This window comes from Gopherus evgoodei, chromosome 10 (genome assembly GCF_007399415.2).
Source record: "Gopherus evgoodei ecotype Sinaloan lineage chromosome 10, rGopEvg1_v1.p, whole genome shotgun sequence".
Lineage (NCBI taxonomy): Eukaryota > Metazoa > Chordata > Testudines > Testudinidae > Gopherus > Gopherus evgoodei.
In genome coordinates this window covers 9,609,716-9,636,790 of record NC_044331.1, presented here as the reverse complement: position 1 = coordinate 9,636,790, position 27,075 = coordinate 9,609,716, and the positions used below count along the sequence as shown (strand labels likewise).

General features: G+C 41.1%; 1 protein-coding gene across 2 annotated transcripts in view; it reads right to left on the bottom strand.

Annotated features, from left to right (window-relative positions):
- Positions 1–27,075, bottom strand: part of IGF1R (insulin like growth factor 1 receptor) — a 282,525-nt gene that overhangs the window by 42,474 nt on the left and 212,976 nt on the right. For both annotated transcript variants that reach the window (XM_030576711.1, XM_030576712.1), the window contains 6 exons: positions 20,503–20,815; positions 17,038–17,183; positions 15,276–15,420; positions 6,703–6,917; positions 4,493–4,619; positions 1,859–2,097 (listed from right to left, as the gene is read on the bottom strand). In XM_030576711.1, the coding sequence (XP_030432571.1) occupies positions 1,859–2,097; positions 4,493–4,619; positions 6,703–6,917; positions 15,276–15,420; positions 17,038–17,183; positions 20,503–20,815 (1,185 nt within the window). The remainder of the gene's footprint in view (positions 1–1,858; positions 2,098–4,492; positions 4,620–6,702; positions 6,918–15,275; positions 15,421–17,037; positions 17,184–20,502; positions 20,816–27,075) is intronic.

Below are 27,075 nucleotides of genomic sequence, written 5' to 3'. Positions count from 1 at the left end.
CAAGGGAATGAAGAATGCTGCTGACTCCTCCTGGCTAACAGATGTGAATGTTTTAAAAGCCACCTCCCTACAGCAGCGATCTGATGTACTCAACAACTTTCCTTAATGTCTAAGAGCCAAGTTTTGCAATCCTTAAACCAACAAAGCTTCTATTAATTTCCAAAGAGAATATTGTTTGAATAATGACCACAGAACTTGGCCTGAAGTATGGAACCATGCCCTGGTAGACTATTTAATGACATTCTGATTTCCTTACTCCATGTAATCCAGAAAGTTTCAATTTATGACTAGCACTGTCCCATATTTTTTAGTTGCTGCTTTGTAAATAAAAGCAATTGTTTATGCAAAGAAAATTTAGAATGCCAATTTGGGAATTTATGAATGGCATTATGTTGAGAGAGAGAAATGTAGGGGCGTGGAGTAAACAAACCACAGCAGCAAACCCTGCAGCAAACCCCGCAAACCCTGTGTGATGAATTTCCGTACGAAATAATATCCAAAAACATACACAGACATTTCTTGAGAGGTCTGATGAGAGTGAGGTTCTACTTGGACTTCCCACCTCTAAATATTTTAGAGAGTTTATATGGTCTTGGACAGGCAAATCACACTTAGCAAAATTTTGAATTATTTGATGTAATTCTCTCCTTGCTTGATTCACACCCTGAAAATAGATACATCTTGTATGTTTGCTACTATGTTATATGAATAATGGTGGCTGTTCTCAGCTAGCATTTGTGTAGAACACACTGAAAAAACCCCCTCAAAATATATAGGGTGGGTTTTCTCCTGAATCTGAGCAAACAAAAAGTTGAGTTGTCTCACTCAGCGCTGCCAGAGACTTGTTGAATTCAAGGTTGAAAAACGTGTCAATCTCTCAAATTTCTCTCTCTTGCTCTCACACATTTCAATGGACAAATGGTGAAAGAGGCGCTCCTTATGGATAGCGCAAGAGCCCTTTTCACCAATGCAGCATCATCATCTGGGGGATCTCTACAGCTTAAGGTCTCCGATGCTTGCTCCAAGTCATGCACTAGAAAACCAAGAGCTTTAAAATATGAGCAAAATTCCAATTGCTTTAGAAGATATAGGGCAAAAAAGAGACTTCAAATCCGATAACAATGCACATAGGGTTACATGCATTTGAAACATAACAATTTGAACACAGCTGAGACTAACAGGTAGATAAGATGACCTGATGTTCAGTGCCTTCCAAAAATCAAACATTTAAATGCAACGTGTTTGTAGATCTCAAAACTATGGTCTATTCGAAAGACAGCCGATACTTAAAAGTAACAGCCAGCTTTTATCTTATGCACCTCACTGTAGTATTTGGATACCTGAGCTTTTCCCATCCTTTGTTTCAGAAATTACCTTATCAAGCTATTTAGTTTTTTCAATAATTCATCTTTGATCACAGGCTATTTAAATGTCCCACTCATTTTGGAAGCTATTTGTGGTCAAAAGGTGGAGCTCAATCAAACATGTTCACCTGATGTTATGTTGTAGTGGTCAGCATGATGACTTAAAGGCAAGCACATATCTGCGAAAAGCAGACACCCTGTGTTCCTGTCCATATGGCTGACAAACAGACCCTTGTCTGCCCTCATTGCAATGTTTTCTGGGAGGAATATTACAAGTGACCTTAACTGAGACGGCAATATATTTAAACTGCACTGGGCCCCTCTAATGGATTTCCCGAGTATCAAGCATTTAAAGTTGTTCATGTTTTCCAATGCACTTAGTTTTTTCCACAGTCCAGGGCTAATAAATTACACATGCAGCTTTAAAGACCCATCTGAGTGGGTGAAAGCCCAGCCTGTGATACATTTGCAGTGTCACGCATCACAGGCCTTACCTGAAGCATTGGTGCGTATGTAGACTATTTCACTCTTTGCTCCATGGATGTGATGATTCTCCATCATTGTGAGAGTAACAGCCTTGACATAAATAGCATATTGAGTCCAAGGTTTCAGTCCCTGGAGTAAAATCCCAGGGTTGTTCTCTTTGTTTGGGGGCAGATCAACATCCACCATGTTCCAGCTATTAGAACCACAAGCATCTTGCCCATCATACTCTGTCACATTCTTGAATGGTCTGAAATATTAAAAGAAAACGGCACTGATTGTACTTTTACTTCCTCTTAAAAACACTCAAACTTTTATGGGGGAATCTCACATCAGCCTTTGTCCAATGAAACTAATAAAAATTATTTGCTTTTTATAGAAGAATAAAAGAGAATCCCAGAGCCTAGATTTGTCTTATTTCCAACTGCTTTAAAACTAGGGAGTTCAGATTTAGCTACAGGATTTAGCCTCTGTAGTTACTGAGATGTCAGGAATCCAAGGGAAATAGGTACTCATGGCTTACTTTCCCTTCCCACAAAAGGAAAGCTATTGGATAATTTATCACTATGAACAAACATCTTCAATTCAACCACACCCTGCCAAAGGAGAGATAAGGTGTAACTGTTGTCAGCAGAGAGAAACAGAAATAGACCTTCAGCAATAGGCCAACAAGCGTTGGAGAGGAGAAACCCGCTGGGGTATTAATTTATTATTTATAGAGCTCCATAAGGGTACCTACCATTATACAATGGGTAGACTATGCCAAACAAATAATCCCTTCCCCATATAATGGAATAATAAAAAGCCCTTATTTCTTCTTGTATAAATACAGCCAACCATAAAACAAGAAATTGCCAGTTTGTTATTGTCTTGTGGCAGTGGTGATAAACCGTAAGTATCAATCACATTCACATGTAGCTGTAGATTACTGTGTCAATTAAAACGTAAACAAGACTTGTTCTAAGGACACCGACTCCGTTGCCCTATCTTACTTTCAAAAGCAGAGTGTGAAATGTTTCTGACTTTATATTCACAGGTTATCTGGCCTCAAATTAAACAGATGCGACTCAGAATAACTATGGACAGTGGTTGAACGTTAGCTGCAAGAACCCAGATTTCGCTACATTTTGACTAGTAGCTCAGTAGCCTATTGGCTGCTTTAGTTCTTGACATAGGCAAACCACCAAGTTTGGATCTGTAATTTGTATGTTTGATTAATTTTAAATTGTATTATTGGTACAACTATACGCAAAGTATTACTTTTATTTAATGACTATTTAGCATAGACATGTCAATACTGAAGGCATACCATGTTACAGACTCATATTGTGGTATTAATAGAATTCCTGCTTCGTTTGCTCACAACTCAGCTCCAGGATGTTGAAGCAATCAGCCTGCTCACTGGGCTCTGTCTCTCTCTTACATCTCTCTCTTCTCAAAGCAGAATCTCAATGCAGCTGACTGATTTACTATGTTTCTGGTTGGAAGTGTTTCTTGCTCACTCTAACTATTACTTCCACAGAGACTGTGGAACAGCTCTGGACAGCAGAGAGGAAACATGCTCTGAGATTAGAGATAGAATGGAGTACAGAAAGGATTACAAAAAGATAGAGTTAGACCCAGGGCCGGCTCCAGTGCGCCAAGTGCCAAGCGCGTGCTTGGGGAAGCACGCCGTGGGGGGTGCTCTGCCGGTTGCTGGGAGGGCGGCAGGCAGCTCCGGTGGACCTGCCGCAGGCGTGCCTGCGGAGGCTCCGCTGATCCCGCGGCTTTGGTAGACCTGCCGCAGGCGTTTCTGTGGATGGTCTGCTGGTCCCACGGCGCCAGTGGACCTCCTGCAGACATGCCTGCGGCAGCTCCACCAGAGCCACGGGACCGGCAAACGGCAGAGTGCCCCCTGTGGCGTGACGCCGTGCTTGGGGGGCGAAATTGCTAGAGCCGGCCCTGGTTAGACCCTTCCTGGGTGGCTGATGTACCAAGAATTGCTAGTCAGTGTGGACACTGGCAATAGGCTCTCTTTAGAAAAGCTGCTTAGTGAAAGATAACATGGGAACACGGGTCAGAAAAATACTTGAATATGAAGGAGAAAGAGAATTGACTGTTTGGATCAAAACATTTCCCAGAACATTGGAGCACAGGAGGACGGAGACATTCGGATTTCAGCTCTGGTTCAGGCCCACCTCCAATACAAAGGGTGTGTGTGTGTATGTCTATGTCTGTGCGTCCGTCTGATCCATGCTGCTGCCTAGCCAATGTCATGGCTGGGAGGAGAAAGAGCTAATTGGCATAAGAGCACATATATTATTTGGAGATTCCAATAAACACAGAAAAGCACCCAGATAATAGGCGAGCATTTTATATCACTTGGGGTTTTTTAAATGAGAAAATGTCCTGAAAACAGGTCCTAAACACCTCTACGTTAGCAGGCACTTTGGGATAGTGCATAGTATCAAAACAGAACCTTGTGAGAAAGGAGCACTCGAGAACGAAGTGAGTACACTGCACAGAATAAGAACTGCCCAAGGGACTTTGCTGACTCACTTTATTCTTTATTCAGCCAATAAACACAACGGTCAAGAAAGAAATCCTACCCACTGTGCCTGTTATTTCCTGAATGACATCAATAGTCTCAGAACACGTATACTCACGCCTCTTTGTAGTAAACAGTGAAGCTAATAAGATCTCTGTAATCCGGAGGGCGATACCGCTCCCAGGTGAGCTTAATCCGGTTCTTCAGGGTGGTGTTGGAGACAAAATTCAGAATGTGGCTTTCGCCTACAACAAACAAATGACAGTCAGTAACCATGGCAAAATTAGTTCGATTCACAACTTCGTTATTGAGTTTTGTTGTGTTTCTTAAAACTGTGTGCTTAAGTATTATGTAGTTTAGGGGTCTCGACAGCACTCAGCACCACTGTACTGCAGGAACCGACTAGTTGCTATATATGTTCTATTGATTCCAAAGCACTTAGTGAGGATTCAGTAACGTTAGGATACGTGGAAACATGTGAATTTATTTCTTAAAAATAAAACATTTTAAAGCGTGTGGTTAGAATGCTGGGAAAAGGTGCTCAGGATTCTCTCTGTGCATGGAAGTCCTGTTTATCTACAGGACCAGTACAGTTAGTGCTACAAGCTTCCGTCTTCTATTCTGCTTATAAATTTAAGCATTGAGTTTAAGTGAGCGCACTCTGGGGTAAAAGGAAAGATCAGCTTCTATGGCCCATGCAGCCCCTAGCAACTGCAATAGTGGTTTTTGCATTCCTATTGATTAGGTGCTGGATTGAGAATGATTAAACTCATTTCATATACAGCACAGCCATCTGATAGCAGCAGCTTCCAGTCGCTATGCTACTGGAAGCTAGGCTGGATCTGAGCCAGCAACTTAGAGATGAACAGGCATCCAGTCCTGAAACAAAACCGTTTTAAAAACTTAATTCTTGGACTGAGAACTTGTGTGCTAAGTGTTAATTGTGAGTGAGTTTTAACATCTTAGTAGAACTCTGAAAAATAAAGACGTTTTCACTCTCATGTATGCTGGCACTAATGGTGCTGCTATCTTTTCAAAGGCAATTTAGCTTTTGTTAATTCTCTCCTTTTTTTCCCTTTTGAGAGTCAGACAGCTTTTTGTAACAGTTTTAAGGAACAGGCAGTGGCTGGCACTGGCCTCATGGTAGTAGGGACTGGCTGTGCATCTGTAACTCCTCCAGAACTGTGAGCACTCATTCTACTGAATGTAAGCACACTCCTTCCTTTGCACAACAAGGATCTGCACCATCTGCAGCTAAAGAGACATTCAGCAGTGTATGTGTCCTAGTTTTGTAAACACTGTCCAGCACAAGGGAGTTTTACTTATAAACATGATATGCTTTAATTTACTCATTTCCAAGAACACCACAAACAACCTAACAGACAAAACATGTCATCAGCTCTATGGGCCATGGGGCAAAGCCAGGCCTGTAAGCCCTCTTTTCTTTGCAATCCTTAAAGGACAGATGGGATTTTAAATTTCTTTGTAAATCAAAAGCCTTGATCCAAAAACCACTGAAAGCAAATGGGAGACTTCCATTGACTTGAATGGGTTTTGGATCACACCGTTTCTGAATATGCTTCTGCACAGCCCAAAAACACAAAGGCATTGTAACTCTGAAATATTGTAGAACTAACTGGAAATATATCTCTCAAGTTATTCTCTGTTTGACACGGAAACAAATCACAGCAGATTTATTCTAAAGAATATTTCTAGCAACTGACAAGCAGCAATCCGTACCAGCAGAGGCCAGCCAGAAGTATGAAAATAAAGCAACGTGTTTTACACTAAAATTCTGCAGTCTCCTCAGTATCAGGAAACTAAACAGATAATCCCCTCTCCCCGCTAATATTTATGATGTCATGGATCTGCCTTGCAAAGGAAGTGGTGGAAACTATCACTGAAGATTTTAAAAAACAGATTATACAATAAATAAGGAAAAAAAGATTACTTTGTGAAATATTGTGGCGTGGCAAAGCGATGGAATTGGGCATCCTCAAACTCTTTTGTAATGTGGACATTTTAAATTGTGTTCCTGTAGCTACAGCAATCACTGTCAAAATCGTATTAGGAAAACAAAGCATTTTCTTCATCAATGTAATTCAGCAGCTGGAAATAGTCATCCATATGTGATCAGCCAGCTCTGCAGACCACCAGTAGACCATGCACCGCAGTTTGGAAACGGCTGAATTACAATGGATAATGTGTCTTTTAATCACTAACTTCTACATTCTGTATTCCTCAGTAGGATTGTGGGGTGGTTGTCTATTTTTAAACTTTGTATTAGGCCTCAGTCCTATTTAATTCCCCTTCTGATCCTTGACTTACAAGAGGCTCTCTCCCCATTGTTTCTTGGATTTATATCTCCTTTACTCTGCCGTCCCTTGGTTCCCGACACATCCTCCATGCGGTAAATCTCAGACACACACAGTTTGGGATTAAACGCAAAGTACATTTTCCCCTCTTTGATCGTCAGGTTGTGGTGGTTCCAGTCCCACAGTTGTTGCAGATTCTGGTTGTCCAACACATAGAAAGAATAATTCCTACAAAGAGATTTTAAAAGGCAAAGTTAGTTTTACCATCAGCTCATGGGTAGTTCCTGTCCAAACTAGCAGAACACAGGGGCAATTCTTTTTTAAATGAAATATCCTCCTGTTGACATGAACTGATTACACCTGCTCAGTCTCTCTGCCTCCAAAGAGGAGAGCAAATGCTTCTTCCCCCCAGAAGTGAGTTTCCCTTGAATTTTTCCACAGGTAAGAGGGGGAATGGCTGCAACATGGGACTCCAAGACTGCCACTGGTTGTAGCCTTCCCTTACTCCAGTGTGGGTTTGACAATACAGTTTGTATGGAAGATGCCATATGAAACAATTGTACAGTATTTTATTCCTGTCCCACTCCTTGACATACAACATTCAACACATGTTCCTTTGAAAGAGATCTCTATATTTTCCACTAATGAGATCTGACAGCCTTGCATATTGTATAGCAGAAAACGTGTGCTGTACTTTAGGTCATCAAGATAAGATGGAAAGGTAGACAATGCTGCATCCTTTCTTGTGTTACATGAGCTGAAAGAGGAGTTTTCTTTGCCCGAAAGACAGTGTGTTGTAATGTATCTGTTGGTCCAATACAAAGTCTCATGTATGCTCTACCAAGTATTGTCTCTCGTACACCACTGTCTGGTAATAAATAGTCACACTTATGTGACTGTGAGCACAGTACAAACCTTCACTGCTTTAAAGCTCTGAAACATCACAATCTGACCACCTGCAGCAGTCACTTTCTAACAGACGATGGGGGTTGATTCTCTCACTGCACGAGTACACGTACACCTTTAACTTTGATGAATACCGATGCAAGTTACTTGTGTAAATTCCACACTGGGCTGAAATGGCAAGATGGGTACAGACCAGAGCACTTCAAGTTTCCATGGTAGAAAAGACCCTATAGAAGCATTTTCATTTTGAGGTTGGGAAAGGAAAGGACTGGAGAGGGAATTAAGGGCATGTCTAAATGATTATTGTAATATTAGGGAAATCTGCAGCCATGTTAACTACACTGACGTAAACCCATAATATAAAGACACTACACCCTTGTGATTTGTGCAAGCCCCATTTTGCACTGGTGTGTCCCTATCAATGGAGTCAAAATTTCTTTTTTCTCTCAACACATTATGCAACATCAATAAGTGTTTCTGCAGGATACTAACAGACTTACCACGGATTTGAAAGAAAATAAACACCATCATTTGTAGTTCTCCTTCAGTATTGTTTCCTCCCATGTTACAAACAGTGACACCTCAGAATACCCAATGAATCAGCCAAGAGAATGGAATCATTTGTTTATTGGGGCTGCAAGCTCTTCCGGACAAGATTGCAGTTCTCTCCCTTGTGTTTCCTTCTTAGTGACAAGTGCTGAGTGCACTTACAGTGCTGTACAAAAACAAGAACAGCCTGCTCCTCCTGCTTCCAAGTGTCCCCAAATACCTAGTACTTTATTTCTAACAAAACAAATACATCTGACACTGCTTTGGGTTGAGCAGTGAGTACACCTGCTTTTTGTTGACTAATACAGTTGAGCGTATGTGTGAGTTAAAGTCACACTAAATATATTTCACCAAGGGAACATCTTTTACAAGCATTACGCAAAACTGCACTTGGATCTCAGTACTGTGTACTGAGAGACAGTGGATGGTTTGGACACTTATCTCTTTGCAGTCAATGAGCAAAAACTAAGCTTGCAACTTCCTGAACATCTTTAATGAGATGAAATGTGCATTATCAATAGCCATGGGAATAAATGACGGCAGATGAGGTTGGTTTTTTTAAGAAGGAACTAAAGCAGGACTCAGATTAGATACAGCTAGTACAATAAAACACCTTCAAGGTTATTAAAACAGGTTTTAATCCAAGAGGTTTAACTGAATGCCTCCTATCACTTTGTGCTTGAAATACCAGAGCGAAACGTGGCATTTCTTATTCTAAAGAGGCATGACTAAGTTTTCAAGACAATCAAGTGACTGGACGAAGTCAAGCACTCTTGTCGATACTTCAGACTACTGCAAAGAGGTCAAAAAAGAGTTAGGACTAAAAGCGGATAGTACGTTAAAACCATCTGCACAAGTCCAAGTAGCAGTTTAAGGCAAACAAGTTCTACGGGCGTATATATACACGGCAAGTATAAATTAGTAGAAGTTATTCTGGCACCATCTGAGGCACCAGTGAAACCACATTTGGAATACTGCATACAAGTCCAATCACAGGATAGGTAAACCATTGCAGAAACAGAAAAGATGCTGCAGAGAGCAAAAAGCACACTCAGGGTTCTGGAGATACAAGTTATAAGTAGCAATTATATCAGACTTTGGCCTTTACAGCTGTGAGGGGAAAAATGTCAGGATGCCAGGAAGATAGCATGGAAAGAATAAAAGACTCAACAGGAAAACAAGCTTCTGCCAAACAGCTATTGAGATAGAAACTAACCGAAAGAGAGGAGGTTGGGGCCTGAAGAAGGGCAGTCTAAACTTATGAGCAGAAGCCTGTGGACCTTCAAGGCCCAATTTTTGTGGCAGGACAAAGAACGTGAACAGATGTTCATATCCTCTGCAGCACCCACATGGTAGTGTCATCACACAGCTTATGTGCAATCTTAAATCATAGGACACTGATATCTGGGCAACTACTGGCTGAATTTTTAAAAACACACCACATTTTCCATATTTATATAGCTCCTGCAGCCACAATAGGACATTCACAGTGCTACATATATCTGCACTGAAATTTATAATGGTTCCTGTAACAAAAATGTAGCAGCAATTCTGCTGATCATTACTGGGCATTCCCCACCTTCCTTTTTAGGATGACCGGAAAGGACAGAGCTACAGTTCATGCTGGGAGAGGCAAGAACCCAAGTCAGCCTATTGCTAAGAGAGGGCAATGTGCGATTCAGAATGACCAGGAAAGGGAAGTGACCTCCACAGGATAAGAACAAGGACTGGCAGACAAAGGGCCAGTGCAGTGAGTGTGAGCAGCAGGCTCAAGCCAGCAGTCTGGGAGTTGACTGCAGAGGGACGACCAGGCTACAGAATCTGACCGGCAGAGACCAGAAGAAAAGTCCCTCAGGGAGGCCCAGAGAAGAAGGTACTGCAACTACCAGGGCTAGGATGGGCAAAAAGCTCTTTAGCTCGCTAATCACAGCCAATGAGGGAGAGAAGGGAACGAGGGGTGGGAGGTGCTTCACACTGTATCTCGTCAGCATCACAGCTGCCCCCATAGAGCAGGCCAATCACTTTATCCCTTGCAGGAAAAGTTGCTTATAAACATTAGCAGGAGAGTAGAATAATCCTCAGAATATTTTTGGTTTGCTTTCTAAAAAGAGACTGTAAAGCATTTTGAGGCAAGGACTGTCTTTTAAAGTGACACACGAGAGAGTGCGCGTGAGCATGGAGGGTGTGTGGCTCTGTGTCCATACAGTGCCTGCCACACTGGGGCCCAGATCCCTGCCTGACATGGGGTTTTAGGTACCACTGCAATAGAAATATTGCAGAACAAACAAATAAATAAATTATGGAATAGCATATAAAAGGCATCATCTGAAGATACACATTTTTAACTGCTTTACAAGCCATTCAAATTTAAATAAAACTCTCCAATTATTTTAGAATATTTCCCCCAACAAGCTACAACATAATCAGCAAATAACCAATATTATAACAATTCTGGTACATTCTCCTTTATTTCTACAGTATCTGCCTGACGGGACTTTCAAACAGAAAAATGGGGTTTATAATGAAAGCACCAACAGACTCTTCATTATGCAGCATGGCTGTAAATCTGTACACTGCAGATGGGCTAGAAAGAGCTCTACCAACAACTGAGTCTCCGATGGGAAATACATAAGGGAAGAAACACGAGATATTGCTTTATTGTGTTTAATTTAAAGTGTGGGTTTGGATGCAATGTGCCATGACACCACTTTACCCAATGGCCATCTTTGGGGTGTTTTGCTCTCCCCTAAATAGCATGGGAATCAGAGGGGCACTTGAGTCCATATGTAAATTCAACCTGTCATGCCCCATTGCACAAGTTCTCTCTCTCTCTTTTGAAGGGTCACTTATTGGTAGAAGTCTCTGAAAAAGCATCAGTTTCTTCATAACGTCCTTTAAACAAAAACAAAGAGGAGAAACGACCCCTATAGGAGCCATCATTTTTTTCTGTGTCACAGCTTTACCACTGACCTGTAAATAGTAGTAACTTGTAGAAACACCCCGTCTTCCATGGCATGAATGTATTTTGATGCAGTGTAATGGGCCAGGCAGTTTCATTTTGAAGTTTAATATAATGTTAAGTGGTAAATGCAACTTTCACCTCTAGATGACTGTAGCCAGTTCAGCTAACCTGGCACTGACTGAAAGTTACCTAATGGCTGTTCGGCAGTCTAAGAAAAATGAACTGCTTATTGTCCATTTCTAAGCTGACAAGCATCTACAACACACAAGTGACCATTGCAATTGGCGCCCTTGATTGTAGCTTTTAGGGGAAAAAAAGGCCAGAGTCAACAAAAGGAGATTGCACTGCTCGCCCCCTCATCCCTACAGAAGAAAGATAGATAAATGACATTGGACGAAAGTGCACCAGGCTGGGCTCCCAACAAAAACCCCAGGGACCAGGTTCCCCCTGAACTCAGCACAGGGCCCTGGGTAGCCCATTCCCTACCACTGAGATAACCTATGTCAATTTATGTAGTTAGCCCTGTAGCTCAAGCTGAAGGTTCAGGGTTCAAATTCTACTAATGAGGCACGATGGGGGAGCTGTTACAGCTGCCCATAGAATTTATTTTTACCTGTGAAATGACGTACAAAAAAACTACGATCAAAGAATCTTACTAAAGTTGGAAAGCCAAGTGAGGAAAAGAATTTCAGTTGCCTTTGTAACCTTAATTCAGTCCCTTGAACATAAGTAGTATGACACAGTCTTTAATGACATGGTCACATACAATTCCGTCCACAGGACCTGTCTCATTAGTGCACAGGATTGACAGTGCTAAGGGAATGAATTCGAGCAGTGCTGTATATGGGACAATTATTTCTTCATTTCTGGCAGAAGCTGAAAGGTGTGTACCTACTGTAGTGCCAAGAAACAGCAGATGTAAGCCCACCCACCGCTAACGGCCTTCCCCTTCACCAAGGGGGAGGGGCTAGTGAACCCAGGCTACAAGTATTTGTGGGAGACGACAAATGAAAAAAACCAGGGGCAGGTGTGGAAGTCAGAAGGTAAAATCAGGTGACCAGAAAACCCCCAACAGCATCCACTGCTCCTCAAAGGCATCTGAAGTCAGTGGACTCAGGAATTCTGCTAGGAGGTGACTAAACAAGGAATAGAAATAAGTCTCTGCTTTTGCAGAGTTCCCTCCCTACAAGCCAACTTCCTCCTTCTGGTGTGATGGATGGCCATCTTGGCCAGCTCCAGAAGAAGGTTCTGTGACTTTGTGGGACCATGAGAGAGGTGTGCAGGGAAAAGTGAAGCCAGAACCTCAGTAAGAGCTTCTGGAAGAGCTGGAAGAGAGGTTGTAGCCTGATGCACTCTACCTAGATGTATACCAGGGTGTGTGTCTCACTGCAAAAAAGACAGATGTTGGGAGAGTTTGTGAACTGCACCGAGTAAATGCCTGTGCTCCCGGCTCCATGAAGGAACCATCAACTAATATATCCAACAAGCTGGGGGACCAGAGTGGATTATATACTGCCCTACTAGCATTCCTTGCCCTCCTTGGGTGGCAACAGGTCCAGCTACCTGGTGTTGGGGCAGGTCATGAGGACGAGGGAGTGGATGGTGTAAAGCTTGAACACCTACAGATGTTTCCTAGGCATGGTTCAGAGTTGGACCAGCTGGATGGCATTCAGACGAGTTAGGCTGCATGACTGGGGCGGCCAGGGAGGTGCATGGAGCAAGGGCCCGATAACGAGTTCCAGAGGGCCAAGGGTGAGAGGCAGGCAGGGAGCTCAGGACCCACTCTGGAAGGTGTGCAGTGAATGTAGCAGAGGACAAAAGGATGATCTGGTGGTTAAGGCACATGAAGGCTATAATGGAGAACTCGGTTCTAACCCTCTCAGTCAGAGGCTTCCCGTGTGATGCTAAGCAACTCATTTACACCATTTATTTTGACAGGCGGCCACTAACTGTGCATTCCTCGTTTTCTAAATTCAGAGACCGAATCCTGGCTCTGCTACAGATTCACTATGCTGCCTCAGGCAAGTCTGTTTCCGTTTCCCATTGGTAAATTCACTGCTTATGAGGCACTCAGATACGAGGGTGACAGGCACCCTTGGAGAAAAAAATATGAGGAAATGAATAATTGCCAACTTTGCATGATGATGAGGGGAAAAAGGCAGAGTTTACAAATTGAATGACAAGGATAAAAATTTGAACTGCCTTTTTTCCTCAGCACCACGCACAGAATGAGGAGGGGTCCTGTTGAGGAAAAAAAGAGGCTGTGGTCATGTAATTAAAGACTGTATCATAATGCATCTTACCTCAGCACAAGGGGGCCAAATTAAGGTTGCACAGGCAACCATGAGAGCAAGGGAACAAAAATTAAAAAGGGCTTCACTTTGCAATCTTAATGTTCTTTCAATATAATTTTTTGTACGTATTACATGCAGCGCTGGCAGCAGCTGCTAGAGTTAGGGCAGCCTAACAATTCCCATTTTAAGACCCTGTTTTCAGTTGCTTATAACGTTGCCCAACTAGCTGTTTGGGCTGAAATTTTCCATGCGAGGTGTCTGCCTTAGGCTAAATGTTTTTGAAAAATTATCTTTCAGATTGTGACAGTGCCCCAAATGTGTAAGTACTTTCCAAACACAGAGGAAGACCGTTCCTGACCCAAGCAGCATGCAATTGCAATAATTCCTTAGCATGGATTTTGCTTCCCACGTGCACCCCTATTTTCCTCTTTTCTAAGTTTCACTGTTTGTTTTTCCATTGTGGAATCAAGCACACAGAACTATTAAAACCTGAATCATAGCACTGCTGTTTGTTTCCTATCAGTTATGCTTGCTGACATATGAGATTCCATAAACATAATTACTACTGAACTTACTTACTAAAAGAAAGCAAAAACAAATTTATAATTGGAGTATCTGCTTGAGTATGCCACATCATAAGTAGCTGAAAGAGCCTTGTTCTAGGCAAAGTGACAAGCCTCTTGGATTTGCAATTAGAAACATGTTTTTCCAAAGAGCCAAATGTTCTTATTGAAAAAGACAGTGTGCTTTTCAAGTGCAGAATGAAGAGCTGCCCTTTAACTTGCTCTGTCAGATGGTGGAATTTTAAGAATTTAAGACTGACCAAAGAGTAGCCTGAGAAAGAGAGGGAGGCTGTGAAGAATCCCTTATGCTGTAACTTTATCCTGTCAAGGCAGATAAATCAGAGACACACAACCTTTCCCATGACCTTCCCACCACCTTTTCCTAAATGATTTTCCAAAATTCTTATTTTATTGGATCTCTCATTAGCGACGAAGGCTCATTTCTTCTCCAGAGTGTTCTTTTGAACTTGGGAAGTTAATTTGGGGAGAGAAAGGGAGTGCAGCAATTTCCCAGAAGATCATCCCCCCACTTAAGCATCTCAGACTAAAGTTTTGCAGGAGCTAAACCTACCTTTGCTCTTTCAGCACCTACCTCCAGGGGTGAGGATGATAGGTGGCGATTTAGATAACAATTACATGACGTGCTATTGAAAGCATATTACACAGAATATTACAGAATTAAGACAAATCCACAATGTTTACCAGCAAACATTTCAGTGGCTCATAATTACTTTAGCGGCTCATATTGTGTTTCTCTGGCTCTAGATAAGGAGAATTAGCTTCATGTTAGTATTTTGAGGCTGGCTCACTTATGTGCCATTTCCTGCTACACACACTAGTTTCAGCCGCACTCCCTTATCTTGCAGTTAGTGACCTGTTATCTTCTTCCAATTGACATCCCATAGGCCTCTGTTAAGGATACAACACTAACAAACCGCAATGCCAAAAGAGCAATGACTTCTAGAAATGTTCATTTCTGAATGCACTAGAGCATCAAAAAACAGAACGTGTCTAATATAACAGAAAATGATGTTTACAAAGGACATCTCCCTAAAAAAATCTCTCTACAAGAGAAAGCAGCTAGCAGGGCTACCATAATACATCTTTAAAATCTTCATCCAACTACTTGCATGCTGGAGGATCAAATGAATGATTGTACAATGGTTGTTCAGTAGGAGACAAATACTGCATATTAGTGGAGGTCTAGACTATATAGATGGCAAAGTATTCATGGTAAGACTTATTTTCCATGGCTTTCTGTTAAAGCAAAGCTGCCTCTACAAATACTAGTTTGTTGTATTTGAACACTTACCCGTCCAACTGTTCCTCTCCCAAAATATATCGCAGATTCTTCAAGAAAGAGAGGGAGACTAATGCATGGGAATGGCGGATCTTCACATACCCAGTTACTGTTTCTATCAGACCCATAAAATTCTCCAGCTCAGAAGCAATATTGTCTACATTAAAGAAAAGGAAATTGTGGTTCATACAAGTTTAACTCAGCATTTTGTTCAATGCATGGTCAGCACATCAGAATAAATATTTATTACAATCACTGCTTTTGCAAACAAAATACAGATTCATCTCGCTGCAGACCAGCATGTATCATCATTTACCTATGCAGGCAGACATGTGGAGCACAAAGCAAGGCACTATCAGAACTCCATTTATAACTTTCTTACTGATATGCTTTCCTTTGCATGAATATTCCACACTCGTGCCAGTACCAAATTCTGAGCTTTCAACAGCCAACCTTTTGGCAAGACTGAAAAGACTCACGTGCAGTTGTAAATTTAGGCATCTGTGAAACTGCAACTGCTGTTACTCTCGGTGACAGAGGTAAGGCTCATTCATTAGATCAGGCTGAAATGATCCACTGAAGAACATGGCATCAGACTGGAGGTTAAGAGTAGCCCCACAGAGTTATGCTATTATTCTCAACAAACAGCATGGATACTAATCTCCAAAGCACAGGACTTTTACTGGCCATTTAAAAAATAACGTAGATATAACTATATCATTTAAGCAGCCATTGCTTCTAGAATGCTGAAACAATGAAGGTAAAGCCATAACATCTTCATGGAATGAAGCTGGTTTAGGGTCAGGTTTTCTACAGCTTGTATAACAGTTGCATCAGGGGCACTCTCCAAAATGGGCAAGGACCTTGGAAGCTGGGTGTTTGCTTCTGGTGCAGAACACTACAACTAAATTAAGTTCTGTGTGCACAGAAGTACAGTCTGGATATCATATGGCCAGTTATCACCTGAAAGAAGTTGGGAGGGTGTAGATTAGGAATACTCTTAATTTTTTTGAGAGAATATGTAAGCATTAAACTAGACAATTTACATTACTGTACAGTACTCAGGAATAAAATCAATTACTGCAGAGGGTGGGTGAGCTGAATGGGTTAACTTAAATAAAAGTTCTTCAGACCATCTCCCTGCAGAAGTTAAGATTCTACTTAAAACATGTGAAACGCATAATTAAAACAATTCATATACAACTGTTTCCAACCCCCTTGGTTATTAGGAGCAAACCTGGTATTCACAGGCAATTCAATCCATCTAGCACAGGCACAAAAATTCAAGGCACTCCACCCCACACACTTCTTTGCATGCATAGGGAGGTATATTTCAAACCACCGAGTTTACAATGGTTTTTAAAGATCAGCGTCTGTTGGAATTTCCCCAGCTGATGAATCATTACTCTGACAAATCATATTCAGAGTTCATTTATGTTAGGACATGAACCAGATATGACCAACACAGTAATAATGAGTCTTGGGCAGAGCAGTGTTAGAATTTAAACAGGGGTTTTCATTATCTCACACGCAGGGAGGAAAGCTTTCCCACTGGCTAAATAACTGGTCTACAAACATGCCAGAGAATGCCACCATGTCTAGGATTCCAGCAGAAACTCTTAACACAGCCAGAGTGCTATTAAAAAGCAAACAATTCTCTTGAGGACCATGCTTACAGTTTTTGGTTTTGTTTTTGTCTATTGATACACTCAAAGAGAAAACAGAAAGTTAAAGGACCCTCATTGAAGGCTCAGACAGGAGGAACATTACTTACTCCCACGGCGGATGTTAATAAGTAGATTCCCCTTGAGGACGGTGCATCCCTGCAACATCTGTGCTGATGTGACAGAATCAATGGTCTTTGTTTTCTCTTCCTCACAGATTTTTGGGCAAGGCCCTTCGCAGGGGCTGCAGAACATGCTGTTGAGAAGGAAGGGAGACCAGAAATAAACAAAAACACATGGCTCTCAATCCACAACAGACTGGAGCTGCACTGTTTGGAAGGCAAGAACTTCTCTATCTGCAACCTAACAAAATACAAATCCTTCAAACTGGGAGGAAAGTTGCCATTTTTCAGAAGAGGCCCAGCAGAAAAGCAAATATCTCATACACCGAGGCAGGACTGCATGGGTTCTATGAGCAGACGTGACCCTCATAAATAAGTGCCCTAGAGAAAATGGTTATTAGAGAAATCTCCTAAGGAGGCTATTGTCCTAATAAAACAGTATCACAATTTGGATTTTAAAGGCGGTACCAAAGGACTGGAAAAATTGCTAAGGTACAACTGAGCAGAAAACAGAAACCTCACTCTAACACCCTCAGTTCCATAGACTATGCTATTCCTAGTCACTTCCCATCCTAAACTGTTGTGTAGTGTTAATTCTACAAGCCCCATGGCGAGTTGTTAAACTGTTGCCATATTTCACCATTCTGATGACTGCAATGGAGTGGTGAGTAACGTGACTCCTCCACACAGTCTGTAAATCACGTTATGAAATGCTGCGGGATCCCTCTGGATGAAGGGCATTCTAAGTGCAAGTCATTATTGCAACATGCCTACCCTAATATAGCATAACTGAAGGACAAATAATCAAGAATACAGAAGTCATTGCCCTCTCTGAGACATTGGTGGCCGTCTAGGCAGTGCTGTAGCAAACATCTCTACTACCAAAATAAGCCTGGAGTTTTCATAGGAGCCTAAGAAGGTAAAGCCTCCAGTACCTGACTCCCTTAGGCACCTTTGGAAACTCAAGCCTCAGCATGCATAAGTTAGAGGTAGAGAGAGAGAGAGACACAATTCCACAGTGACCTCCTAAACCAGCCCAGACTCGCTGAAATAGCTCAATGCTAAAACTGGGGAGAAGGCTGGGATGTGAACATTTATATGAATTCTCCTCCAGCCCTTCTCACCAAAGTTTTAAGTTCAGGTCTAGCAAACATGAACCAAAACACAGACAGCTCTACCGTAGACACTATCCATATTCTAACCTCGATATGTACGAATGGGCTGCCACCAATGTGACACTATGGGATTGTTCCTCCTTCCAGGTAAAACATAACCCCGTCATCTCTTGTTTTATTTCACTGCTTTTCCATCTTTGCATTAGTACCAGTGATTTTTAACTTATATGCACATTATACCTTCTGTGTGCGCGGGTGGATGGGTGAGTGGAAGGGAGACAAGCAAAGGGAAAGAAAACCCCAGCTCTGAAAAGGAAGTCTATTGACAGCACACTGGTAAACATGGATTTGTTATTTGTTAACTAAAGGGTAACCGAACCCACTTTCTTCTTCAGCTTGGAGAAACGTGCACTGATGTAATGGAAGAAAGGAGCCTTCATTTCTTAGTCATGAGCTCCTATTTCAAATGCTACAGCATAATGTGCCTGAGAGCTGAAGACATGCAAGAGGCATTCAACTATGGGTACAAAGAATGCTAGAAACTCCTCATTTGCAACTGTTGGTTAATACCAGCTCCGGGAAACCACGGGACAAAACGTTCACTGGCCTTGAGTTATGCCTTTCCGCCTTTGCAGCTGAACACAAAACTAGGATAAGATCAGCTGTGTCTATACTGCTTTATGAGAGTGTTTTTAAACAGCCGCTCCTAGAAGCTCAGGCCAGACAGCAGGGAAACAGTTTCTCAGGTAAACATCTGGCTTCAAGCTAGAAAACAGTAAGGCTGTTTGCATCTAAATGTGAACTGGAAATTTTCCTAGGAAGATGTTTGTTTCGATGATACTCTCTCATGCTCTCTAGGTTTATAAAGCAAACGGTGGAGATTTCCATCCCTTGAACAAAACTAACCTGCACAAATAAAGGAAAAACTATGATACAGACCATTTATATGGAGACATTTTTCAGTGCAGTCCTACACTGCTGAGAATTCCTCTATATTAGCAATGGCTAGGAAATAACAGTTCTTAGCGCCATTGGGTTAATGGGTGGGCAACTAAGATTGTTGCCTTGGCTGCTGGCAAAGTGAGCAAGTCAGCAACATCCCTATCACTCCAAGTTCTTTAAATTCCAGGAATCTGACTGACAAAGATCAGAGTAATATTCCTGTAAAAAAACAGTTCCCTACAACAGTTAGTCATAAATATCAAATTCACGGCCATGAAAAACATGTCATACACCATGAAATCAGACCTCCCCCATGAAATTTAGCTATTGGAGGGGAGGAGAAAGGGGCAGGGCTGGGTGTGCCCCAGCCGAGATCTCTACTGCAGTAGTCCCAGCCGGACTGGGGAGGGGCAGGATTTCCTTTTCCCCTGCATGGTAGCTCTTGGGGGGGTGGGCGGGGAAATCAGAGGTTCCCGGAGGTGGGGATGTATTTCAGCTCCCTCATGCTGCTGGGAGTGCCCCAGCCGGCGGCTCCTAGCTGCTAGTCCCAGCCAGGCTGGGGAGGGATAGGACCTTCCTCTTCCACTGCACGGTTGCTTTGGAAAGGGAGGGGGGAGGGGAAATCAGACCTGCCTCTAGCTATCTCCCCCAGCTGCAGGAAGCTCAGCTCTGGAGGCAGCAGAGAAGAGAGGGTGACAATGCTGCAACCCCCATTAAAAGCTTTGCCACCCCAACGATCCCCTTTTGGGTGGGGACCCCCACGGATACATCATCATGAAATTGCAAATATAAACATCTGAAAACGTGAAATTGACAGATTTTAAAATTCTGGGGGGCCATTAAATTGTCCAAAATGGACTGTGAATTTCGTAGGGCCCTAGTAGTAAAATAGCATGGCAGCTACTGATATTATTTCTCTGAACTGAGGTAGAGTTGGCATTTTCCAGGACAAACACGGTGAACCAGAAAATGCAGAGACCTAAAGGCTGCAATGAATGTGAGTGTACATAAGAGATCTGCACACAGAAAAGTCAGAATGCCAGTAAACCACCAACTAACATAAGAAACAAAACTACTTTTACAATCTGCTCTGTGTGGCAATGCTCACCAGAGGCACAATCTCCTTTCCACTGATTACTGGCATCTCTTCCCCATCTCCATCCCGCCCACTTTCTGCCATTGCCACTTTCACCGGGCTATTTTCTAGTTTAAAGGCCTCGTCCTCATGGTGTTGACAATACTCTATCTCCACTGATGACAGCGGGTGACCAAGATGCTCAGCACCACATGGGATCAGGCCCTTAGACGGTTAATGCCATGAAACTGGGGGGTTCTCTTTCTAAAATCATGCAGGGAACTATATGAATAATAATGCAAGCTTGTGCATTTCCTTTACCTTTGGCTCCCGTTGCGTATGAATCCAGAAGGGCACTCTGCCATGCACTCGTCATTGTGGATCACAAACTTCTCATAGTCACTCATCTCTGTAGCAGGGACTTTGGAACAGAAGTCTTTTGTAACGCAGCGCCAGCCTTCAAACTTGTAGGTGTTCAGTGGGCAGGTGGGTACGCAAATTCCTTCATAGTAGTAGTTGCGACAGGCCACACAAGCCGTGTTGTTGTCGGGCACAGTGCAGCTCCCCAAGCACTCGGGATGGCAACATTCATTTTGGTCTGTGCAAGCCCGCTTGCCACAAGCGCTGGGGCACACTGCAAAGACAGAGCAAGGGAAGATTGAACAACTGGCATTTAAAAAATATAGCAAGATTATAAACAGCAATGTAAACACTCTATAAGCGCATATCCCCTTGGGTCTAGAGCAACTCTTGAGAACTTTGACACTTGGGAGGCTGGCAAACTATTTCATTTAATCAGTGTTTTCAAGTCGCTCGGAGAGATCTTTCTCCCAGATTTACATTAAAATATGAGCCAGTGAAGTAATGAGGAAAACCATTGAAAGCAACGTCAACGTAAGGATAACAAACAACTGAGGACTGGAACCCATTTGATTGCCCTGGTATTATGGTTACATTTTTGAGTGCTGACTTATTGTCTTTGAGAGAGTTCTTTTGTCTTTCCAATTTGTATTTCAAATTAATCTTTTATTGGCAACAAAAAAAGCTCCCTTTAAACAACTTAATTACATTCATACAATAATACATTGCTATATTGCAGCACACATGGCTAGGTTGACCCCATTGTAGCATCCTCATGTTGCTTATGTATGCAGAATTGGATTTAATAAAGTATAGATGCTGCTACACATATATGGTGGAATCATAGACTTATTATTTCCCCCCTGAAGAGAATACATTTCCACCCTATCCACAAATATCGGACTAGTAGGACATAAATTTGTGAAAAGAACATTTATTTAAAAATGCATTAATTTGTAGGTGTGGGCACTGGGTTTGGAAAAAATGAACTGAAATCAGGATTTTCAAGAGACAGTCTTACTACTGTTACATCAAAAGAAGCAGCAGCATTTATATTTATGTAACAACAACATTTTGATTACAATGTTTTATGGCCTTTTAACCATGCTAGCTATATGCCTGAGGCTCTGTAAATAAACACAAGATAGGAAATCTGGTTTTCATTAGGTAACTGTTTTCCACTTTTTAACTTAGCTAAAAAACAGTATCAGTAACAGCAGCATAAAACAAAAGTTTCAGTAGGACAACAATAGAACCCAAGCAAATCAACACAAGAAACTTTAACCAAACGACACGACTAGAAAAGCATACAACCAGAAACACAGCTAACGTTGTAAGTGAACCAAGGATGCAGCGTCCACCCAATAATAGATATGGAGAAATTCCCGATATGATGTACCAGATTCTACTCCAACCTGTTTATTTTTCTTTTTTCCTTCCAATCTGCTGCACATTCTGCTATGCTGTAAATTACACTACAGTTTATTTAGAAAGAGAAAACTACATACAACCAGTGCAGGACAGTTCAAAACTGTATTTTTTTCCTAGAGCTTTGCACACAACTTCAAATTTTCAGTTTATAAATAAAGATCTTTTACTATATTGAAAAACGTCTGAACCCAAGAGATGATCTCGCTCTTTAATTGTATATACTCTGGGATAAAAGAGACTATGTTTTCCAAAATGTTTGTACAGAACCTATCACAATAGAGCCCAATCACAACTGGAGCCACTGGGCACAACTAAAACAACAATACAAAATAAAAAATTTGTTTTACAACCCCTCACACCTTTCTTCAGGATTTAGACACTGTATGCCAAGCCTTGGCTATGAGGGAATATGTACTGTCAGCTTTAATGTACAGTTCTACTCTGAAAAGTTTATCTGTAATAGTGGCATTGTGGGATCCCACGTTTATACTCTCAATGGTCTCTGCATTAAATATGCTCAAGTTTACAGCTTTCCCCCCCATCATTGCCAGACGTAAACATTTAGCCTGGGATCCAAGGGCCAAGCTGGGTTTTTTCTATTTCATGAATTAGCAGCAGTAACAACAATTCTTCAGGGAAAATTCTATCCTCACTTATTACCAGTGCAACCTCAGTCTTCAAGTTATGCCCTCTGCTTTCAATGGGTTTCCAAAGGAGAAACTAATGGGAACTTAGTAAACAATCTTGCTGTTGATGCTCAGCATCAGACAGAGCTCTCACTTGCACAACAGCTCAGCAGCGCTAACAGGAACAGACATAGAAGAATGTATTTTAGTTGCTACACAGGCAGGTAGGACTGAATACATACAGAGGGATGAGTCATTTTTACAGTCTCTTTTCAAAGTTTAAAAAAAAACAAAACAGACTCCAGTACAAACATCTCGGCAAAATGGTATTTATAATGAAACTGTTGATGGAGCCTCCCCTGCAGGGGAGCTTGTGGACACCACTATAATTAGCATAAGAAAGCTGACTATGCGTGTCTCAATGGAAGGTACTCCTTAAGATGTATTTCAGTTCTGCCTAAATTACACTGTGAAAGGGAACTACAATTCTGTATATGTAATATTTTTTACTCCAGACCAAAATATACCCCATGATAGATTCTTCTTAAAAAGAAAGGACAGTGATAAAGAGATCATTACTGATAAATGATGCAAAACCTTTTAATACACCCAAATATGTATTTTCTGCAGGGAAGACAAATAAAATTACCTTACACTAAAAGGTAAAAACAAGAAATGAAAAAAATTACTACTCACGTACACTGATGATAGACCAAGGATATACAGTAGAACCTCAGGTTATGAAGCCCTTGGGAATGGAGAGTGTTCAGAACTCTGAAATGTTGGTAACTCTGAACAAAACGTTATGGTGGTGCTTTCAAAAGTTTACAACTGAACAGTGACTTAATACAGCTTTGAAACTTTACTATGCAGAAGAAAAATGCTGCTTTCCCTTTTTTAAATAGTTTATATTTAACACAGCACTGTACTGTATTTGCTTCCCCTTGCCCCTATCTCTGCTGCTGCCTGATTGCCTACTTCCGGTTCCAAACAAGGTACACGGTTGACTGGTCAGTTTGTAACTCTGGTGTTCTTAACTCTGAGGTTCTACTGTAACTTGAACAAGGACAAAAGCCTGCGGTTTCTGGAGTGGCATAAATTCAACAGTTTTGTTAGAGACTGCTGTAAACTGTGCCTCATTTTAATGTATATAAATATAAAGACTGTTCAGGATTATTGAGGCAGTTCTTGAAAAACCTCAGGTCATGTGGCTCATCAGCAGATGGATTGCCGTTCCGCATGGGTGCCAAAACTTAGATTTAGCATGTTAACTAGATTTCCAGTTCACAATCCTGCTAAGAAAAAACGCCTCCATGACCAAAGTTCATCACAAGATTTATCAAAGCAGTGCCACATCATTTTTGTTCTTAATTGGACAGACTTTTACAAAAAACAGGCTGCTGCATAAACAGTGCAGATAAATATAGTATAAAGAGGTCTAAATTATTATACTCCAGGGGAAAGACCTTTTTCATTTCCTAAATTCTTCTGCCATTCATGAATAAACTCGCATATGAACAGCATTCCCCTACATATCAAAGCTGATCCTCTGAAACTTACCAATCAAGGCGATAGCTGAAGCATGCAAAAATCACACAAATTTACATGACAAAGATGTAAACAGTAACAGGTATACAAATCTGTGTTACATTATTTTTCATCTGACAGTGTTTGTTAAAAAATTTTTTTTTAAAAGCAACCAGTTTTTCAAACTTAAAATGACTGGGAAGAAAAACATAGTAAAATGTTAATTCAAGTTGGAAGTTCTTAAGATGAATTTGTCAGATGACCAGAAAGCTTTGATTCCATAACCAAGAGAACACCTTTGGCTAAAAGCCTATCCTAATTCAGTAGCAAAAATAATTCAGCAATGAGAAACAAAAAATTACAATGATTGGGGGAAAAGAAGGAAAGGTATAGCATTCAATATTAATTGACAAGAGAATGTAAAGGCATCAGGGAAAAATGGAAAAAATCCGTGGCTGGCAGGATGAAGGACAATTAAAAATGAGGGTGGTTATTTTCTTTGTTTGTTTTTTTAAAGTATATTAGGAACAAAAACTGTAGCAATGATATAGTCCCACTAGTAGCTGGAGATGGCATAACTGTTGTTAATGATACATAAAAGGCAGAGATATTTCATAAATATTTGTGCTTTGTATTTGGAAAAAAGGAGGAGGAAATACTTGTATCGCATGAGGATGAAGTGTTTTCCTGGCCATTAGTAACTGAGGAGAACGCAAACAACAGCTGCTAAAAATAAACACTTAAATAAGCAGTCTGGGACACTTGCACACAAGATTACTAAAAGAGTTGGCTAAGGAGAAGTCTGACCAGCTGATATTTATTTATAATAAATATAGGAATACCAGGGAAAGTAAAGATGATGAGAACAGGGTTAATGTTGTGCCAATATTTAAAAAGACCACCAGGAGGCTGGTTGAAATAATGGAAAAGCTGATCCAGGGATTCAATTGATAAGGAATTAAAGAATACGAGTATAATGACAGTCAAAATGATTTTATGGAAAAGAGGCCTTGGCAAACAAACCTGATTTCATTCTTTGATGAGATTACAAGTTTAGTTGATAAATGTAACTGTGTATATGTAATATACTCATAAAAATTTAGAGGTCACAGTAGACAAACAAATGAACATGAGCTCCTAGTGTGGTGCTGTGGCAAAACAAGCTAGTGGGATACTTAAATGTCTAAACAAGGGCAGCAAGCAGAAGTAAGGAGGTAATTTTATCTCCGTATGCAGCATTGGAGAGACCAATACTGTTTACAGTTCTGGTGTCCATATTTTAAAAAGGGACATAGAAAAATTCAAGAGAGTAGAAAAGAGAGTCACAAAAATTATCTAACGTCTGGAAAAAATGACACAATGAGAGACAAACAGCTCAATCTCTGCTGCGCTTATTAAGAAGAAGATGGAGTGATGATTTGATTGGAGTGAATAACTGCCTTCATGGGAAGGAAAATACTGGGCACTAAACGGTTCTTTAATCTAGCAGAGAAAGGCATAACATGAACCACTGGGCTGGAAGCTATAGCCAGACAAAATCAAATTAGGAATAAGGCACTCATTTTAACACTGATTAACCACTGGAATAAACTACCAAGGGAAGTGGTGGATTCTCCATCCCTTGATGTCTTCAGATCAAAACTGGATGACTTTCTGGAAGACATGCTGTAACCAAATACAAGTTTCTAGGTTCAATGCAGAAGTAACTGGGTGAAATTTAATGGTCCGTGATATACAGGAGGTCAGACCAGATGTTCTAATGTTCCCTTCAGGCCTCTGTGAAGTACTTAAGTGATGCATTAATTTATTGTCAGCCACTTAATTGGGGTCTCTAGTGTCCAACCTCCTGTAATAGGTTTTGTTTTGTTTTAAATCATGACACCTGTAAACAGCCAGCTCCTCCTTAACTCTGAAAAGACTTCTGGAACCAATATACCTGCTATGTGAACTGCTAAGCAGCTAGAACACTTCCCAAAATTGGAAAGCTTTGAAAGAGAGCACCAATCTACTCCCCAAAAAAGCCATTCAATGCAGAACTTTGGTATAGGACAAAACAAAAAGAATCACAGTAAATGTTTACTTCTCCAGGGCTTTCCCTTCCACTGAAAGAAATTTGATAGACAAGGCATTTCCAAGTTAACAAAATACATGAGTTTTTCTAAAATACTGTCTAAATATTCTGATCACTATGCATATAACATGCAATTAACACCACTCAATTTAAAGTTACTTGTTCAGTGAACAACTTCTATTTACACCTATTGGGGAATTACTTTACAGAAAACCAAGAGAAGTCATAAAACATTCTGATTTGAGGATTCACCACTCCGAACCAAACCCCCCCCCCCCAAAAAAAAAAAAATGAAAAAACCAGACGGATGCAAGGTTGGAAAATGCTCAAGACAAACAGCTTAGCACATTACTTTAAAAAAAAAATTAAGGCAGCTCCTTTTTGGATTGTTTAGCTTTTTAAAAGTAGCAGTAAGTTCTCCGACATCCAATATCTCAATCTTTTTGAAGTGTACACTAAGCTAAAGCTCTCAGAGATCACTTTCTGCAAGTTCTGACATCATGGCTGTTTTACAGTTTGGACAGACTAAGTGTTCTTATCATTTCCAAGACGCCATGACTTCAGCACTGCTGAAATAGAGCAATCGGGTGAATAAACAGTCAGTCACAGGGAGTGAAAACGCAGCAAGTGGAGGAAGACTGCTTGGCAAATGCAGGCCCTAGCCTCTGCCAAGGCTGGCGTCATGCCAGCTGCACGCAGGACAGCAAAAGTTTGCCAAGTGTAGGATAAGTATTTTTTTAAAGATTCTTTCTCTCCTTGTAAAATGATATTCAATCCTTCCTTTCTTTTCTCCCTCTCTCTCTCCATCAAAGTATTGTTGCATAAAAAACAAGAACATAGTATTGAACAGGGACTGAGGAGGAAAGAACATTTTATCCT